This window comes from Lolium perenne, chromosome 3, assembly GCF_019359855.2.
Source record: "Lolium perenne isolate Kyuss_39 chromosome 3, Kyuss_2.0, whole genome shotgun sequence".
NCBI lineage: Eukaryota > Viridiplantae > Streptophyta > Magnoliopsida > Poales > Poaceae > Lolium > Lolium perenne.
In genome coordinates this window covers 307,496,724-307,510,115 of record NC_067246.2, presented here as the reverse complement: position 1 = coordinate 307,510,115, position 13,392 = coordinate 307,496,724, and the positions used below count along the sequence as shown (strand labels likewise).

The 13,392-nt window shown below is 44.7% G+C and overlaps 1 protein-coding gene and 1 pseudogene across 1 annotated transcript; both read right to left on the bottom strand.

The window, feature by feature from the left end:
* Positions 1–1,226: 1,226 nt before the first annotated feature.
* On the bottom strand, positions 1,227–7,217 carry LOC127345365 (E3 ubiquitin-protein ligase complex slx8-rfp subunit slx8-like). The gene is made up of 5 exons (XM_051371843.2): positions 6,776–7,217; positions 6,138–6,502; positions 5,944–6,022; positions 1,846–1,970; positions 1,227–1,760 (listed from the first exon to the last, which is right to left on the bottom strand). Exons 2-5 carry the CDS (start codon positions 6,453–6,455, stop codon positions 1,524–1,526), a joined length of 759 nt encoding a protein of 252 aa, XP_051227803.1. The 5' UTR covers positions 6,456–6,502; positions 6,776–7,217; the 3' UTR covers positions 1,227–1,523.
* A 3,736-nt stretch (positions 7,218–10,953) lies between these two features.
* LOC139838243 (uncharacterized) lies at positions 10,954–11,822 on the bottom strand (annotated as a pseudogene).
* Between the last annotated feature and the right edge of the window lie 1,570 nt (positions 11,823–13,392).

Below are 13,392 nucleotides of genomic sequence, written 5' to 3'. Positions count from 1 at the left end.
TAAGAACAACACATTCTGAGGATATTCGTGCATTGTACCAAATGACATGCTTATCTAAGTAAGCCCAAGAAGATTCTTGCATAGGTTCAATCACGAGCCTAACTTGATAGTTTACTCTTCAAAAAATAGGGAAGAGTTAAACCGAGGAGATGTGAAATGGTTGGTTTCCTGGACATTACCATATCAAGCGCTCCAACTTGTGACATGACAACATGGCCTTCAGACGTGAATCTTCTCCTTCTCCTTTATGTGTGTCCATCTCCTATTCTCTTGGACTAAATACTACTTGAACCTCCTTGCCATTGCATTGTTAGGTTGAATGTTGAGGAAGCACGTGAATAAGTGTGGAAGTGAAGGAAGAGGTGGCATGGCAGATGGTGGCTCTTCAAACACCCAGACTGTCTGAATCTTGGCCGCCAAAGGTGACAAGGTCGTCAGACACAACCCCCACTGGTGTTCGGCCCATACACGGCGCAGTGGACTGACCAACATGTCAGCCCAGCACTGTTCAACACCTAGAGCAACACCTAAAGAACCCCCATCGCGTAGAAGCCTAAAGATATGAATTATCCGCCAGTTGTGGAGCTATTTTGTGGAAAAACAATTTTTTGGGTGGGATTGTCTTGGATGGTTTGGTTATAAATACGTAGAAAGTTATTAAGAAACTGAAAATAGCAGAAAGTGTTACAATTCAAAATACAGTATTATCGTACACTCCAGTGTTGCACTACAGTTACTCTTTTGAAGTTTTCAAACTTGACACGAAGCCACAGAAGGCCTGCTGGATACTGACTGGCTTGCCAAAGAAAAAGAAAGAACGGACTGAAACTGGACCTAGGGAAAGCTGCCAATTTTCCACCGCCCTCAAGTGGTCAATGATTTGGCCAGGACTAGCACAGGCACGGGCATCGTTGGCTGGACGAGACAAAATCCTCTACCCATCAAAACAACAGCCAAATTTTGTGGGCTAGCCAATTATTTGGCAAGGTAGACATTGGTTGTAAACCAAAAACAACCTAAGTGCATGTCCAGCTTATCACGCCCAGGAAGATTCTTGCCTAGGCAGTGACTGGCCCAGGGTGACCACATAACTTGATTTCTGAGCCCAACAGGAGCATAAGACTTTGAAGCTGTACGTGACAAGATTTTAGTCTCAATGGGCCTAAATTTAGGCGACAGCGTAAAGCTAAAATCTACCAAGGCATTGCAGACACAGAGCAGAGCCATACTCTAGAGTGCCCACGCAATATAATATACTCCAACAAGCAGGAAATGTGTTAAATATTTCTTAGCTAATGAAGCTCACGATACCAAGCACAGGTTTTCACTTAAAAGACTATGGGTCCTTTACCAGCAAGGATGCAGATTAGTTACCACGTTTCAAGCACTTGTTAAATTGTTGGGGCGAACTGAGTGTGGATGATAAACCCTGTGAAGAATAGTTCTGATACAGTCCACAATTGCCGATGCCAAAAAAGGGTCAGGTACCCCTGCTCTAATGCTCCCTGGATGGCTGGATCAGTCTAATGATCTGTCGTTGGGAGGTACACCCGGTGGAAGTTGTTCATTTGCAGCTTCCTCCGGCAGTTGGGGCACTTCTTATTAGCCTGGATGGCAGCCCTGATGCACTTCTGGCAGAAGATGTGACCACAGATGGTTGACGATGGTTCAACCAGCTCATTCATGCAGACTGGGCAGCTGAACTTTGGCTCCTTTGGGACCTCCCTCACAGGTTCAGGGAGAGCCTGCACCGCCTTGGGCTAGAGTGTTCAAGAAAGCCTTAGAAAACAGATATAACTACTAGATAATTCGTGGTACTGGTGAAGTACAGTGTACGATTCTCACCAAGATGTTGGTTTCAGGTGTGTCTTCTATGTTTATTACAAGGCTGTTCGGTGCTCTCGAGCAACTGTGCCTAGGGTTCATCCCCAGAGACAATAGTGTGTTCACATGCTCATCAAGCCCTTCCCCTGGAACAAAAGATGTACATACCATGTTATTAGATGGGAAACATGGAAAAGAAGGCAAACTAGGAAATAAAAGAACAAAATATACACCCGTCTACAGCATCTAAGACGCAATAGTTTTAGTATATCTTAATTTGGAAAAGTTCATAAATCACTATTGGGAAATGCTGTGAAACTGAACATTGTCATATCACATATCTAATTGATACTCAGAAGTCTGAAGCAAACAAAAGGAATACTCAGCATTAAGTCTGAAGCAAAGGTTACGACTTTCAGGCAGCATAATGCTTAGAACTAATAAAGATTGCCACGATGGCAAAAAAAAGTACTCCCTCCGATCCATAGTAAGTGTCGGATATTTGGTACTAGGTTAAGGTTAGTACAATTTTTGTACTACGTTTCCGACACTTTTTATGGATCGGAGGGAGTATAATACTTGGAGCCCTTTTATGGTACAACAGGTCAGATGATCCCATATCACAGCCGTTCAACATGAAGATGAGTAGTAGAATTGTCTAACACGGCGGCATGCCTCAAATTATGAAGATATGCCAAAAAAAAGGAAAGATTTCAATAGAATTTATTGAACATTGGATTCCTGACATTCTGTATCGATTTAATGCAGTGACAAGTGCAAACCGTGCAAAAAAGAGAAGAATGTTAGCTTCCATGTATATTATTGTAAATAATTTACTATTCGCAAAAAAAAATTGTAAATAATTTTCTATCAAGCTCTTTTCATATCGATCCTAACCGACTGTTGATGTGGAAGCTTACATTATAAGGAACTGAAAAAATATTAATTTTTGCAATAAGTTCGTTATAAACATTGCTTAAGAAACATCACAAAACCACCAATCTAACAAAAAAGGAACCAACAGTTGGGCCCGGTCAGTCTGGTAAGTAAACCAGAGAAGGGGAAACAGGCGAAAAATATTTCTTCCCCTAATGTGATATGGTGAAGTCGAACGCGTAACCTCCATAAAGCAGCATGCTTGCTAGCCAGCTGCGCTATACTCATCTTTATTGTAAAGGGGATTAACATAATACTTATCATATATATAGAACGTGGGATGCAATAAAAACACATGAAAACAGATGATGTCAGTAGTCAAACTTAACACATAGGGGATGCAGTGCCCAAGTTTGGGTAGGATGACCTCCTATATATAGAACATGGCATGGGATAGGAACATGCGAAAACGTGGGGAGTCGAACTTAAGGCATAGGGGGTTGTAGTGCCAAGTTTGGGAAGCCAAGGGGCCCCAAACCCAAACTAGCCAAGGCATACGCATCGGCGAGTTTGGGAAGCCAAGGGGCCCCAAACCCAAACTAGCCAAGGCATACGCATCGGCGGCGGAACTTATGTGGCTGCGGCGGTGCCATTAGAGCTGTTTCGAAGCTTTTCTTTCGTACATGGACGAGGACGAAGAGATACGGTCGATGTTTTCTGGCGGCTGAACCTGCTCCTTTTTTCTTTCTTATTTGGCTTTTCCCACTTTGGTTAGCGTGGGCCTTTTTTTTCCCTTCTGTTAAGTTAATTAAGATACTATAAATATATAGTAATCCCTCCGATCCATAATAAGTGTCATCGTTTTAGTTCATTTTTAGTTAAATTTGAAATAAACCCACAACACTTATCATGGATCAGAGGGAGTAGTTGATATCAGTATTGCTTTTGTGTTTATTGATAACATTACATACCTACATATATAAATAACTATTTTGATGGTTATAGGTCCTATTTTCTACTTTCGCCCCGGCCCCCGAAATCTTAGGACCGGCCCGGCAATGGATGTGATGACCACCAGGGAAATAAATCTCCATGAGTCTTAGCAAAAGTAGGCAAATGTCCGTAGGTTGGTGGTAGCGAAATTGCATTGATAAAGTATTTTTATATGATTATGAATTTATCGGGCAATACCATTGAAACAAGAGTAGAAGACATCTTAGTGCTAAGATATGCATGTTTTAGTGGCCAAGGATTGAAGACCATGTTGCCCAAGTTTAGATTAATTTTCTTGCCCTCATTCAAAGCTAGTAAATTATAAGCAGTTTCCATAACAAGGGCTACATGCTGATTAGGTCAATGGGAGACCGCACCATGGCCATGGACATGGCCAGAGTCGACGTGATGATCGGTAAGGTTCGTATTGCCATACTCATAAGTGACCTTGCATCTAAAAATTTAAGATACTACAAATATATACTACTCCCTCCGATCCATAACAAGTGTCGTGGTTTTAGTTCATTTTTAGTTAAATTTGAAATAAACCCACAACACTTATTATGGATCGAGGGAGTAGTTGATATCAGTATTATTGATAACATTACATACCTACATCTATAAATAACTATTTTGATGGTTATAGGTCCTATTTTCTACTTTCGCCGGCCCCCAAAATCTCAGGACCGGCCATGGATGTGATGACCACCAGGGAAATAAATCTCCATGAGTCTTAGCAAAAGTAGGGAAATGTCCGTAGGTTGGTGGTAGCGAAATTGCATTGATAAAGTATTTTTTATATGATTATGAATTTATCGGGCAATACCATTGAAACAAGAGTAGAACACATCTTAGTGCTAAGATATGCATGTTTTGGTGGCCTAGGATTGAAGACCATGTTGCCCAAGTTTAGATTATTTTTCTTGCCCTCATTCAAAGCTAGTAAATTATAAGCAGATTCTGTAACAAGACAGAAACAAGCACGTCTTCTGTTTGCAAAGCTATGGTTTGGATAAAACTGGGACGTAGTTTTGACAATTTCTATACAGCAGGAGTCCCAGTGATCTTGGTGGGGTCCAATTCTTTCCAAAACAAGATTGTTTTCCCAGCATAAACTTGAAGTCATCATTGATTTCTCTACATAGTACATACTACTTTGCCCTAAAAATAATATTAATTGTGTGATTTGTTTCTTTGTTTGTTATCTATGATCAAGAAAGCGTGTCTCGAACGGTGGTAATACCACGAGGGTACTTACCACGGCTCGAGCCCTGGTTCTCACATGAAAGGCCCAGTGCGTGTTAGGTCACCCATTGCACCGCCGTAGCGGGTGGAGCCGGCGTCCAGGGCCTTTCCTTGGCCTAAGATGGCCCAAAATTATGTTCTAACACACAAGCTTGTGTATGTCAGGTCTCAAGTCTTACTCAGATAGAGAGCTCATGTGAAGACTTGAGTTTTTCTTTATTATGGAGCTGTGCTATGCTGCAAACTGAAGCATACATGGAAAATATTTCCCATATTACCTAGTTAGTTTTTACTGTTAGGCACAATTAAAACTTGAGCCTTCAAAATTGCACCGCAACGGAGTAACTGTGTTATAGTTAGCGAGGGCCTTTTTTAATGATACCCAGGGCAAATTGTCATACAGCTAGAAGCTGTCTCACTTAGGTGTAAAATCTTAGACCAATCGCTTTAGATGTTTGTAAAATACAATCTCAATACTAGAGTCTGCCTTAAAGGCAGATGAAAACTACCCTAGATATGGAATATACTGGCATATTGCAAGATCCTACCTCCATTTTGGCTGATACTCTAAATATAGGCTTCACGAGTAAACATATGAGATGACACATTGTACCAAGCACAATCATTCATTTCCCACAGGAGATGATGGACACTACTTTGCACAGTAAACATTCGAATTCTGGTGACTTGCAAATTTATCATGATAACCTCATATGAGATAAAGAAAAGCTGCATTTTTTTTTGAAACAGGGACATCCCCTGGCCTCTGCATCGGCTGATGCATATTAACTTATTAACGTTCCAACATCCATTACAACTCACGGGTCACACAAGGTTGAGACATGAATCCATCTACGAACAAATGAAAACATGCGCCGCCTATGCATCAACATGTATCAAAAGCTGCATGCCGATATCGTAATAGTATGAATCAATTTCATATAAAATATGCATACACGTTTACATCCAAATGCAACAGTATGGGCCAAACAATTTGTGAGATACCTGTTGGTCCATCCGGAGTTTCAGAATCATCATCTATTATCACAGTGACAGGTCTCTCTCTGGCTGATTGATGCCTAGCCTGAGACATAAAATAGACAGAAATAGCATTAGCTGGCCTTCTTCTCATACAATCACGAAGTAAATGAAATTGGCAAGCGCAAAACATAAGCTAGAACCAAGCATGTGGAGCATACTTGAGGAAGTGGTCTTGAAGAATAAATCACAACATCATCATCGATGACTTCCACATCGATGGCGAAACTATTCATGCCAATGTTTGACTCTGCAGCAGCAGGTGGCACCAAGAGCTGTGAGGTCTCGGCAACCACCGTACCAGAGGTCCCACTGTGTGAGGCAGGCTCCTGGATGGATATTGAACCCCCATTACCAGCTCCTTCAAAAGCTGGAAATGAGTTCAGGTCCAGAAGTTGTCGCTCCACTTGCTGCTGCGGTGGCGTCTTGGTAATCCGCCGCCTCTTCGGTATCCTCCTTGCGAAACCAAGGGAGCTCATGCTGTTGCAGTGAAAGCTAGAGGCTAGAGCAAAGCCAATAGAACCCCCTGTAAGTATGTTTCAAAAAAAATCAGAGATCAAATACAGACAGAATCCCAGCTGTTTTTAATGAATAATAATTAAGGAGATGTCATATAATTCCTGAAAAGGCCCAGCTCCACCAATCTACCACAACATAACGGTTCAATAAGCAGTAATAATACTCGGTACTATTGTTTAGGGCGTACAATTAACGATTTCACTCCATATACTAGTAAGTTTTATAGGTGGTAAGTTTCTATTCGGTTCAACTAGTGAAGATAAAAGAAATGACCACTTACATCTTCTCGCGCATAGTGTTGCGCATCAGAACGAACTGGGGATCAGCCGCTGCGGCGAGGCCCACGGCATCAGGCATCTGCTGGAGCGGAGTAATCCCGCCGCCGCCGCCGCCAACGCCGCTGGCACGATCCATCCGTACCGCTTGCCTCCCCGCCCGTACAGGCACGCCACGCGGCGGCCGTTCACAGGGAAGGTTCCAGAGGGCAGTGGGGCTGGGCACCCCAGAAACGAGGTTCGGGCTAGTGAGTGAGGAGGAGAGCGGGTGAATCCAAAGGCGGACAACGAACGGCGGCGAACGGCGGCGGGAGACGGTGGTAAGCGAGGGTTGGGACTTGAGGTTGGGGAATTGGGGAAGGAAGGCGGGAGGAACTAGGAAGAAGGGAGGAGACTTGACCAAGGGTGGCCTATTTCCTGAAAATCTTTGGAGTTGCCGCACGCTCTGCTGCCGGACCCTTTTTAGTTCACACGGTAAAACTTCCAAATGGGGCAGCTAATTTGTGAGATTTGCTACTTTCTCACCCTGTCTGGATATATCCCAACTTTATCTGATATAAAATATATCTAAACATATCTTAGTGTGTTAGATAAAATTAGGATTAGCCAAATAAGTATAATTATATTGTTTTGCCAACAAAGTGCAACCGAAATCATTTCTGGAATTTTAAAAGTTCTAAATTGACCGAGACATATCACATTTTTCAGAACATATGTTATATTACATATAGCAATAATATCCATGATCAGATATTAGATCCATTGGGTACGGACTGTGAAAATTATTGTCTACCACAAATATTCTTGGGCATACCTATTTAAGTTATAAGATCAATTAAAAAAAACGTAGACGTATATATATTTAGTTAATCGTCTTTGTGTCACAGGGGGTATAAATAATTCAAACATTAGATCATCTTCGCTCCCCACATACCCACACACCCACCCCAAAGCCCCCTAAACGGCTTTGCGGGGACGGGGGAGCCAAGCCGATTTTGTCCCGTCGCCACTCCCAAAGCCTATTTCCGGCTCGCGGGCCGCACCCAACCCTCGCTCACTAGCCCGAACCTAGTTGTGCATGGGTAATTGGCGTGCACGGGGGAGCCAAGCCGATTTTGTCCAGTCGCCTCTCCCAAAGCCTATTTTTGGCTCGCGGGCCGCATCCAACCCACAAGGTGGGGAGATGGAATAGAAAAGCGGGCGGCCAATGTTGTCGGCGATGGTAGAGAAAAACTCCATTTCGCCCCTCTCCCCACCCACCCCACCAGATCCCCGCCCGCACCACGCATCTTCGCCTCCGCCATTTCCCACCGTTGGAGAAGGCTGGGCCGTCGAGCAACCGACTTCCTCGCCGACCATCGGCCCTAGTTCCACTGTCTAGAGGAGTCTGCCAATAGTTCCAGCCCCTCGTGGTCATCTACCCGTGTGGTGCTCGGCGTTTTGCCTTGGCATGGATTCGGACGACGAGGACATGGTCGCCGCTCTGCTGGAGGAAGAGGCCAATATGAAGATTATCTCTTGTCTCCTAGCCATGTACGCCCGGGATTTGAAGCCGTGGCGTAGAGGCTCGAGCCTAGGGCAGCGCAAGAGCAAGCCGAGGCAGAGGCTGGAGGGCTACGGCATGTTGTATGCCGACTACTTTTCTCATGACCGTTGCACGACAAAGTGACATTTGGCGCCGTTTCAGGATGAAGTGGAGGATGTTTATGAAGATTGTGTTGGCCGCCAGGGAGTACGACACCTACTTCGTTTGCCATGCGTCAAGAAATCTGAGACTCAACTACTCATCACCAACTGCAAGACGATCTAGTGGATCATTTGTAGATGCTCAAAGGAGGGGCCTAGTTTTATGTGTTCAAAAACTATTTTACCAGCTTCCTTTGTTGAACTTTTTAATGCAAAACTATGATTTTATATTGCCATTTATGGCCGTTTGGGAGGTCGTTTGGAGATCATACGGTCGGCAAAACGGCTCTGCCGAACATCGAATGCGGGGGAGAGTCGGAGCTGACATAGAGGAGATCATCGACCTCGACGTGCAGTTCATGGCTGATGCGGAGCAAGTGGCAGAGGAAAATGTAGCAGTGGAGGAGGAAGAGTGTGAGGGGGACGATGACCTGGATGACTGGAGTGACGGGCCGGAACCAGAGGAGCAGTCGGCGGAGCAGAAGACCATCATTTAGTCATGAGTCATTGAAGAAGCTCCAGGATGACCGCATCGTCGGAATCTCTGTCGAAGAGGCGCCTATTGAGGAGGGGGTCGCCTCTTCATGGAGGCCGAGCGGTAGAGGCTCCCTTGAAGAGGTGCTAGAATGCCCGGCGCATGATTTTGTGCTTCGGAAGGAGCAGAGGGCACGCGAGCACCAGAGGATGAAGGGGGACGAAAGCGAAGCTGGCTCGTTTTGAGGACGCGACTAAAGATGCTTTTATATTTTTAAATTTTTCACTTTTTTAGTTAGTACATTTTGCCACATACTACCTCCATTTTGAAATAAAATCCTTTTTTGAAAGCTAATTTCTAATAAGGTTTAAGTTTCGGAAGGGAGGTAATATTTCTTAGCATTTTATTATTTACCACATATTAGTCTTTTTACGGAAATCACCTTTTATAATTTCTTGTTGGAAAAGAGGGTAAAAAAAGATGTATGCTTTTTGTCGGTCTCTAGATGGTATTTTCACATCGATGAACATACTTTTTTTTAATTGTTCACCGCATGTTTACTTAGTGAATAGTACCAATGGTTCATAACATAATGAAAGTATTAACTATCAAAGATAATTATAAAAATATCTATTATATAGGGTATGTATAATTCTCAGTCAAATGAGAATTAATTAATTCTTAGTCAAGTGACGTGTTATCTCTATAATTTTGTACTATATACGATCTTTTTACGATGCACAAGCGTTATCGTCGTCTGATCGAAGATCTTGAGTTTTTATCCTGAAGAAGGGCCGAGTTTCCAAAACAATGGCATAACTAAGGTCATTGTCAGGTACAACCAATGAAGATCAAACTTTAGGCTTCATCCTGAAAATCGCGACTCGGTGCTCAAGAAGCACCAACAAATATATGATATTCTCCAACGTACAAGATGTTTCTCTTAGATTTTTTTCCCTAGTTTTATTTAATCACCAAATATTTTTAAAGCATACAAATATTAATTGTTAGAGATAGCATTAAGAAATAGTCAAATTATGTTTTCATTCTGTATGAAGGGGAGGTTGCATATGCCATTCGGATTCAAATGGACGCCGTATTGGTACTAGGGTTCCTTTGATAAAGTCATAATTTATTTTATTGGCCCCAAACAGAATTTAGCCTGGATTTAGGTGATTAGTTCAAAACCCATGAAGGTGTGAGTTGTGACATCCACAGATCCATATGGCAGTGTTGCGCATATTAAGGCTCGCGAAGGTGTGACATTCACTTGAATTTAGGTGCATGACCACCCATACGATCCAAATTCTGTACGATATATGGAAACTGACATCACAAAATGCATTACAAACTCATGTAAGAAAAGTCCTTACAAACTCCCAACATCAGAAAAAATATTGGATATTTCTTTGCGCACGAATTACAAAGTAGCAAGCACAGGCTTCCACAACAAAACACTACGGGCATTTGTATGGTAACAACGTCTCAAAGCTTCTAGCAGCAACATCGCTTGTTATACTACTGAGGGGACACTAAAAGGTGATGATAACCCTGTGGAGAACAAATCAGATAGCAATACAACATCATCACGATGGCAGCAAGGAAAAGGGCCGGGTGCTGAGGCTCCACTGTGTCCAGAATGGCTGGATCAGTTCAGTCCATCGTCGGAAGGTGGACCCGGTGGATGTTTCTCAGGTTCAGCTTCGTCCTGCAGGTAGGGCACTTCTTCTGGAGAGTGGACGAATAGAACCTGGCGACATATGAACCTGCGTCAAGTCGTTATGTGATTGGTGCAGAAATATGTGTGGGGTCTACAACTAAAGGTAGGTATTCTGTGTACCATGAAAGTAATCAGAGCTGAATACATGAGTGTGGGCCCTGTTTGTGGGCAGAGAGTGTGTAAAAAAATGGGCAACAACCTGGTCCCCGCACGAGAAATTCAATGGTGACACCCGTACGTCCCCTTCCCACCTCTCTCTCTCCTCGAGCTCTCGTCTTTCTCCACAGCCGTAACAGTAACAGCTACATCAGGCTACTGCTCGCCGCCCTGAGCTTCGAAAGCAGCAGAAGCAAGATCAGCCTGTCGATGCTCCAGTGATGTACCGATTGATCTTGCAAACCAGAGCTGGTGGTTGGCACAGCCGATTCGTGCCGCCCGTCGCAGGTCGCCTCCTCTGCGTCGCATCGGGTCAGGTCACGCCGCCTCTCCTCCCGCGCGTCCGCGCACAACTGCTCCTCCAACGTGCCGGCGCCCCGCTCGCTGAAGAGGCTGTCGAGGGATTCGTAGGCGCCATCGTCGAAGAAGAAGGGGAACTGCTCAGAGAAGAGGAGAACGTCGAACAACACGTCGGTGTCATGTGGCTCCGTGCCTTCGTCCTTGGCCGCTTCGTGGCGCTGCCACCTGCTCAGCTTCGAATTTTGGGACGGGGATGGTGGGGTGCGCCGCGACCTCGTCGAAGGCGGACATGCCCTGCCACGAGAAATCCGGCAGGGCGTCGCTAGACTGGGAGCTGTGGCTTGATTCAGCAACGTGCTTGACGACGGACGACGCATGCGCCGCGGCGACCTCTTCCTCCTCGTCGAGGATGACGACGACCGGTGTTGTTGCTGCCTTTGCAGCCGGACCCGCTTCAGCGACGGGAGGCGGCGTCGTTGAAGACGGAGGGTCGTCGACACCCTGGTCCGCAGCGACGGGGAGAGTCGCTGTGGCGCACGGCGTGCGCGAGCAGGTCGGCGCGGCCGCAGCAGAGCACCACGGCCTCCTGCTCGCACCAGCTGACGGCAGCGCATCTGGTCGCGCGCTCCAGCGAGGACTGTGTGTGGTCCACGCCTCCATTCGCACGGTCCAGCGCCTCCGCGGTGCCGTCGCCGCCGCTTTGTACATACTCCGACCGATCTTGGGGCTCGAACGCCATCTCCGACACCGATGGCCGCGGGTTGGACGTCACTGGCGAGGGAGATTGCCTTAGCTGGTACGGGAAAACTAGTCCCCCCCACCCGTCTCTCTCCTCTGTGATGGGTCCCATCTATGTGTATTCATGTCTGTATTGTTGACTTCATCGTAAAAATTCCAACCTGCTGTGGCAGGCCCATCTTTGTGCTAGCCAATGGTAGACCGAGTTCTGGCCGGAGCATATGCCAGCCGGTTCATCCGAGGATTTTCCACTTCTTCTGAGCCTTGATGGAGGCCCTAATGCACTCCTTGCAGAAGATGTGGCCACAGATAGTCGATGAAGCGTCCACAATTTCGTGTAAGCAGACTGGGCAAATGAACTTCGGTTCGTTTGGGACCTCCTCCACAGTTACAGGAGGTGGCGGCGACACCATGGACTGCAGTTTTTAAGTGGAGCCTTAGGGGGCTGGTACCCACTACATATGGTATTGGTAATGTATATATAGCGTAGAGTCCTTACCAAAATTCTGTTGGTTTCAGATGTGTCTACCATTCTTGTTACATGATTGTTGTTGGACACTCTCGAGCTGTGATGTGTAGGGTTCATTCCCAAAGATAACTCTGTGTTCACATGCTCATTGTGAGCTTGTAGAAAGAAAACAAGGCAAAAGAAACTAAGTTAGTAAAAGGGAAAATATTATGCTGGCTATTGGATTACAGCTCTATTTAATGGCTACAAAAATATTATCAAGATTAGTCACACATTCCTAAGTACATGATATAAGCACAATTTCAGTAAAACCATACGTACCTGACTGGGAGGTGCCCATGTTAGTACTCGGTGGAACCAAGCTTGCACCAACTGAAGGACCCATGTTGTATGGTACGTAAGACATTCCAGAATTTTCACTTGCACCTTGCGTGACACCTTGTGTCAGAGTCATCGTCCCATACCCACCGGAAAATGCTATATGCCTTAATAATTGCTGGTTTTCTTCAACTTCTTGGTGCTGAGCACTCAAGATCGTGAGAGCAAACAGAAAGTGTAGCTCACTTGATTCCTTCTTCATATTGTGGTAATCCCTCTGCCCAAACAACCACAAAATATCAATAGCTAAAATGATTAGACGGAAATATTTACTTTGCTCAGAGAAGGGACTTGATTGCTTGAAAACCGAATCTAAAATATTACTACTAGAAGGAAGAGAGCAACACCTTGTTTGGGTATCTTCTAAACAAGATTTCCTCGAGCCGCCTCGCTAGATCCGGCAGTCTTGGCCACCACGTAGGATCCGTTGTTCTCCTTCCTAAATACTCAAATCTATCAATTCAACAACAAGTACCAAATTAGAAAATTATCCTCTTACTTCATATTACCTTCAGACAAACAACTTAAATAACATGTTGGAACATAGAAGATAATTGAAGTTCACCCTCCATTTTCCAGAATTCATATGTAATCCATAATGAACTTCATGGGAGTTATTATTAACTTCGATAGTATGTAGACCACTTACGTAATTTTTGGAATGAAATGCCGAAGCAATAAAACTTGATACCGCTAATAT

What these genes read in the sequence shown, in the direction of transcription:
- LOC127345365 (XM_051371843.2), bottom strand. Translation starts at nt 6,455, where the DNA reads ATGAGCTCCCTTGGTTTCGCAAGGAGGATACCGAAGAGGCGGCGGATT. An exon ending in AACTCCGGATGGACCAACAG is followed by an intron (nt 1,971 to 5,943) that starts GTATCTCACAAA and finishes CTTTTGTTCCAG; the next exon opens with GGGAAGGGCTTGATGAGCAT. An exon ending in CACCTGAAACCAACATCTTG is followed by an intron (nt 1,761 to 1,845) that starts GTGAGAATCGTA and finishes TGAACACTCTAG; the next exon opens with CCCAAGGCGGTGCAGGCTCT.